Source organism: Silene latifolia, chromosome Y, assembly GCF_048544455.1.
Source record: "Silene latifolia isolate original U9 population chromosome Y, ASM4854445v1, whole genome shotgun sequence".
NCBI classification, from domain to species: domain Eukaryota; kingdom Viridiplantae; phylum Streptophyta; class Magnoliopsida; order Caryophyllales; family Caryophyllaceae; genus Silene; species Silene latifolia.
Genome location: NC_133538.1, coordinates 240228698 through 240235325, shown reverse-complemented (window position 1 = coordinate 240235325; position 6628 = coordinate 240228698). Strand labels below are relative to the sequence as shown.

General features: G+C 43.2%; 1 protein-coding gene and 1 non-coding gene across 2 annotated transcripts; both read left to right on the top strand.

Moving 5' to 3' along the window:
- Positions 1 to 2749: 2749 nt before the first annotated feature.
- On the top strand, positions 2750 to 2856 carry LOC141636665 (small nucleolar RNA R71). Its single transcript, XR_012541265.1, has one exon. It is a non-coding gene; the product is annotated as a small nucleolar RNA R71 (small nucleolar RNA).
- Positions 2857 to 5329: 2473 nt separating this feature from the next.
- Positions 5330 to 6076, top strand: LOC141630326 (uncharacterized). The gene is made up of 2 exons (XM_074443162.1): positions 5330 to 5716; positions 5765 to 6076. The coding sequence occupies exons 1-2, from the start codon at positions 5330 to 5332 to the stop codon at positions 6074 to 6076; spliced, it is 699 nt and encodes a 232-aa protein (XP_074299263.1).
- Positions 6077 to 6628: the final 552 nt, after the last annotated feature.

Here is a 6628-nt window from a genome sequence, read left to right as displayed (position 1 = left end):
AGGGAATGATCGAAAACAGGTACAGCAGCGAACATGGTCGATCGACCACATCACCCAGTCGATCGACCAGAGTGAACAGGAACAGAAGCTCCTGGAAGTCGCAGCTCAGTCGATCGACCATAGGAGGTAGTCGATCGACCGAAAAACCTGCTGTAAGTTCTGATTTTTTTCGAATTAGCTCAATAAATTGAGCCAACATGGTCCATAAACCTATAAATGCACATAATAACACGCCCAAAATTGCGCAAAACCCAAATGTAAAGTCTAAAGCATTTAAAATCCTAAGCAAACTTATTAAAATACGAAGTCTCGTGCACACGAAAGCAATAAAAAGTCTAAAAACAATAAAATGAATGGTTTTTGAAAAAGTCTTAATCAACTAATAGTTGATCAAGAATGGCCACGGAATGGCCCACTTGCTCGGCTTCTGGCTACAAGAAGTAGCCTCCACAGTGCTCATCTCCACAACGGCACTCTCAGCAACTCCGACATCTGCAGAACTCAATGGATCAACAGCTTCAGCATCTCCCCAATCAATGACCTCGTCCGGCTCATCAAAATCCAAGTCAGACTCCGTCACTTTCACTGACTCCTCATCTGTGCCATAGCTAAGACATCCTAAGTCGCCTCTTTGAACGATTGGCTCCTTCACAGCTGGAGTAACATGCGGCTCTTCCTTCCCCAAACCAGCTCCTGCAACATCCAAAACAGAAGAATCTTCCTCCAATTTGCTCCCAATCTGGGACGGATGTGTTATAGCAGAAACAGGCATAGAGGCGGGCAATCACGAAGCACAAAATAGGATTTCTTTTCAGAAACCGTATTACAAGTGACTGGCCACATGGGGTCTTTCTTCTTAGCTATCTGGGCAAAGACAATGGAATGCTTCCCTACTTTGAAGGTCAGAGTCCCTGAACCAACATCTATAATCGCACCGGCGGTGTGCGAAATGGTCTACCCAATATGATAGGAATGTGGGCATCCTCGGGCATATCTAGTACAATGAAGTCAACAAGGAAAAAGAACTTTCCTATTTGCACGGGAATGTCTTCTAAGACTCCTATAGGTGGACCGCGATCGATCGGCCATCTCGTCTTTGTCATGTTGGTAACTGCAAACCTAGTCAATTTCAACTTCCTAGCAAGACTCAAGGGCATTACACTAATACTAGCTTCTAGGTCACACACGACCTTCTCAATAGAAAAGGTGTCAATACTACATGGGACTGGAAAGCTACCTGGATCTTCTAGCTTATGTGGTGCAGTATGGGTCAAATAAGAACATGACTCCTCAGTTAGTGCGACAGATTGCACAGTTTTAAGTGACTTCTTTTTAGACAAAAGTTGCTTCATAATTTTCATGTAAGCAGGCACTTGATTAACTAATTCAAGAAAAGGAACTTGTACGTTTAAGCTACGAATAACATTTTCCAATTTGTTAAACGATACATGTTCCTTTGTCGGCACCAATCTCTCCGGATAGGGAGCTGAAAGAAGCAACTTAGCCCTCTCCTTTAGGTCTCTCATGCAAGCATCAGTGGATTTAGGCTGAAAATCCACTACCTTCTCCTTGTTGTAGCTTAACTCTTATTCAGACCATCTCAAAAATGAACAATTAATCGTCATCGGGTCATACTTTGGAACCGGGACTGACCCATCAGCATTTGGGTCTAGCCTCAATATTTTCGTAGTCGTCATACCCCGAAACAAGTGGTCCCTCAAGTTATTTGGCATTGGAGGACGAAAAGACTCACCATCAGTAGCGTAGTCAGTCGATCGACCATGCATGCCAGTCGATCAACTGACTTCTACAGGAACAGTAGCTGTGTCACTTCGCGGACTGGTCGATCGACTGGGTATGTCACTCGATCGACTGACATACCTGCTGATCGTCTTTTTCTTGCTATTATTCGTTATAGCCTTCTTCTTACTTGGTTCCGCCTCATCTTTTTCAGTGACATCCTCGACTATAGCGGGCCCTTCAAGGGTGGACCCACTCCTCAAAGTAATAGCATTAAGGGTCTCCTTTTGATCCGTCTGCGATGGTAAATGCCCCGGAGCTCGAGTTGCACTATTGCTAGCCAATTGAGCAATTTGGCTCTCTAACATCTTCATCCCGGCCTCTCTAGCTTGAGACTCCTTCAGCAACAAATTTTTCAACTCGGCAAATTCGGAGCCTTGGGACTGCTGCTGCTGCTGAAGGACATACGGAGGCTTTTGATATGGCTGCTGCTGCTTATGAGGGGGCACATAATTCTGCTGCTGCTGCTACTGCTATGGAGGTGGAGTCGGATTTAGGACATTCTACTCCACCTCAAATTCGGATGGACATTCGGCACAAAATAAGTGTTTGTCTGCCTATAATGTTGAAAAGCAGCACAAGACTCATAGGGAATGCTGCAGTTGTCTGAAACATGTCCTTCTCCTCCACATCTCTTGCATATGAAGGACCGTCTGAAACAACATTCACATGATAGATCCCTCCTTTTGAAGCTCCTCCCAACTCGTACTTATCAAATATCGCCGTAAGAGCCTCTAATGCAGCTACAGAAGGGGATTGAGCACTTCTCCTTTGATTTCCTCTGGAATTTCCATACTTAGCTTTATGGGTGGCCAAATCATCAATAATTTTCCACCCCTTAGTCTCTCCAACATTCTCCTGGAATCTACCATTAGCTGCCGCATCCAGGATAGCCCTCTGATCGTCATAGAGCCCATTATAAAACTGATTGCATAGGCTCCATTTCTCGAACCCATGATGTGGAATAGTTTGCACCAGTTTCTTGAAACGGACCCACGCCTCATGAAAATTATCATCAGGACCCTGTTTAAAGCTCGTGATCTGAGCTTTAATGGCATTGGTCTTAGAGGCAGAGAAATATTTCTTGAAGAATGCTAAGGCCAGCAAATTCGAATCAGTGATCCCGTTAGTAGCTCGCTCCAGGTCTCGGTACCACTCCCTTGCAGCATCACGAAGAGAGAATATGAACATAGTCTCCTTCACCTGGCCCTGGGTGACACCGGCTGGTGGGGGTATGGAACAGCAGTAGTCAATGAATGTCTCCATATGTTTGGCTGTATCTTCATTTGCAGCTCCCCCAAATTGGTTTCTCTCGACCAAGTTGATATAGGACTGTTTCGGCTCAAATTTTCTATCAGTCCCTGATAATGCGAATCCCTTGTAGAGATTCTCAGCTGTCGGCTCAGAGTGACTGGCTATACTCGCTTCTTCAGCCATGTCTGGAGATGTGACGGTCTCAGCTGAAGAAGTGGAAATAGGTGACGAAGGTGGATCCTCCTCAAATAGCTCGTTCTCGTAGTAACTAGAGAGAGTACTCAGCTCTTCCTCTGTCGGCAATACTCTAGATGATCGTCTCAACTCACGCAAAGTCTTATCAATCTCAGGATTGAACGGTAGTAATTCACCACCCTGTGACCTGCGCATAAGAAGAAACTACAAGTAGAATATGAGAATAGTTTAAGGAACAGATGTCCATTAAACTAAGAGAAAGACTAAAAATAGAAACAACTAAAAATTTTAAACAATTGCCTCCCCGGCAACGGCGCCAAAATTTGATGCTTGTCATTGTATGCACCAAAAATAATATTTATAGTCCAAACTACTACTATAGATAGTGGCAGTCAGGGTCGAAACACAGAGAGGCGATGCAATTAATAGTTGTTTTATTCAAGTCGAAAGTAACAAATGTGAGGGGGATTTGATTTGAGTTGTTCTATAACTAAAGGCGGTAAATGAAAAGTAAACTAAATAAACAGATGAAATCAAATATTAAAAGGGTGCTAAGATGGTCGGTTCACTATAGTTTCGGCGGCATCATCCTAGGTAAGTCTAAAACAATCATGTGAGACGGGAAAAATAAGAAGTCCTCTCGGTCCATTCTTAACAGGTAGCATCTTTCGATCTCGCTACAGGTCCCTAATATCATAATATTAACTTTCGTTCTGAAAAGTGATTTAAAAGTCTAAATTAACTTATCTTTCGATGTTATTAATTTAGTCGTCTTAATTAGGTAGGCTATCTCCATCCCCTATCTTTCAATCTTATTTGGTCGATTAATTCCTAAACATTCAACTAGTCGCGTGCACTCGATTCGTCAAATATAGCAATAAAATTAATTAAAACGAAGGTAAATATCACGAGGCCGGTCGATCGACCAAGGAACCTAGTCGATCGACCGTGGCGCGATCTAGGTCTTCCTATTCTAATGCCGCCTAACCTACAGATTTCCTACATCCTAGCACAGGGTATTTAGCTACTCATGTTTACGATAAAAAAACAACAAGATTAACGAATAAAGATACTGAATTCATGATTAAGTTAACTAAACAAGCAAATAACATGAGACGATAAATTGGCTTTCGGGAAACTAATCCAGCAATTCTATACTACGAACGAAATAAAGCAATAAAACTGAATATTGGAACAGAGAAATACCGAATGGAATTGCAGAGAAAGGAAGAATCCGAAAAGCAAGAACGAAGATAAATTGTATTCGAAAAAATATGCCGTAATGCTAAACTCAATATAGAACCCTAATAAATTTGATGATAATCTGAAAACTGAATGAAAACTTGATAATGACAGGTTACGTTATATAGGAATATAACGTAACACTTATTCCTAAACCTAATATACAATAGCCTTTAAAATTCTCATTCTAATTCTTTAATTTGCGCGTCAGCTCGTGTGATGGTCGATCGACCATGCAAGGCAGTCGATCGACTGGTCTGCACTAAACAGTAGCTTCGTAAGTCGTGCTCTGGTCGATCGACTGGAGTAGCTGGTAGTCCGCTTCTAATTCTTCATAAAATTGTCTTTCAGGCCTCGAAATGCGCACCAAGTTCGTTTCTTGAGTAAATACTTCACGTCAAATGCAATGCAAGGTACTCGGGCACGGATTTAGCTTGATTTCCGCTGGATTCTTCACATTTCTGCAATAATGTACAAAAACACAAAAGTAGACGGATATGGGGAGAATAGTAGCATAAACTACATAAATGAGCTCTGAAATGCGTGTAAAATGGGGTGTAAAACATCATATAAAAGACACGCATCACCAGAACAGAGAGAACCACTGTTTCTCTATCTAACTGTCACAGAGGTAGCAGTAAGCGATGTCCTAGTCAGAGAGCAGGACAAATAGCAAAAGCCAGTCTACTATGTAAGCAAGTCTCTACTTCCCGCAGAGACCTGGTACATATCTCTTGAAAAATTGGTACTAGCACTTCTAATTGCATCCTACAAACTGCGCCCTTACTTTGAGTCCCACACCATACATGTTGTGACCAATTACCCACTAAAATCCATAATGAGAAAGCCTGAGCTGTCAGGCAGAATGTCAAAATGGTCCATGCACCTTAGTGGGTACGACATCAGGTATGATCCAAGAACGACGATAAAGTCGCAGGCACTGGCAGATTTCGTGTCGGCCTTCAGCCTAGCTATCCAAAATCTGGCAGATGAGGAAATCCTAACTCTCAAAGGGAACAAGGAGGTAGAAGTCTGGAAGATGCACATTGACGGAGCCTCCAACCAAAGGGGGACAGGTGTAGGACTGATCTTGCGATCTCCATATGGAGACCTGATAGCACAGGCAGTGCGATGTGAATTTAAGGCGACTAACAATGAAACAGAGTACGAGGCCTTAATACTAGGAATACAGCTAGCTCTGGAGTTAGGAGTCAGAAACCTGCAGGTATTTAGCGACTCCTTACTGATAGTTAACCACGTGAATGATGAATAGATATCCAGGGATTCAAAAATGATAGCCTACCTAAAAGTGACAAAAGATCTCAAACAAAAATTCAGAGAATGCAAGCTCAAGCAGGTCCCCAGAGACCAGAATGTGGAGGCTGATGCCCTAGCAACCCTAGGGGCAACCTTAAAACCAACAGATCTGGCTAACATCCCCATCGCACACGTCTTGGGACCGTCAATCAAAAAATTAGAAGAAGCAGATAAAGGAGAACTGGAAGATCAGCAGGATGGGGCGACAGTTCTATCAAACACAGATGGCCGGATAGCTGACCAGTTAGCTGGCCAGGCAGATGACTGAGATTGGCGAACGCCACACCTAGAATGGTTGAGGCACAACAAGCTGCCAGATGACAAGAAGGAGGTAAGGGGTTTCAAAATGAAAGCTTCCAGATTCACACTAATTGACGATGTGCTTTTTAAAAAGTCACTGGTAGGACCCTACTTGCGATCCCTGGATAAACAAGAAGCACAGACCGTATTGCATTCCCTCCACAGTGGTGAATGTGGAAACCATGTAGGGGGCAGGAGTCTATCAAACAAAGCTCTCAGACAAGGTTACTTCTAGCCCACAATGAGGGCAGGCTCGGTAGAATACACTCGGAAATGTGACGCCTGCCAATGATCAGCGCCAATGATCCACCAGTCAGTAGAACCTTTGAATCCTATCATTCCCCCTGGCCATTCATGACATGGGGAATGGACATCGTGGGACCTCTGCCTCGAACCCCAGGAAACTGACTATGGATGCTAGCAATGACAGACTATTTTTCTATATGGATAGAGGCAGAAGCATTCGCGGAGATAAAAGACAAACAGGTTATTTCTTTTATCAAACGTAATTTCATCTGCA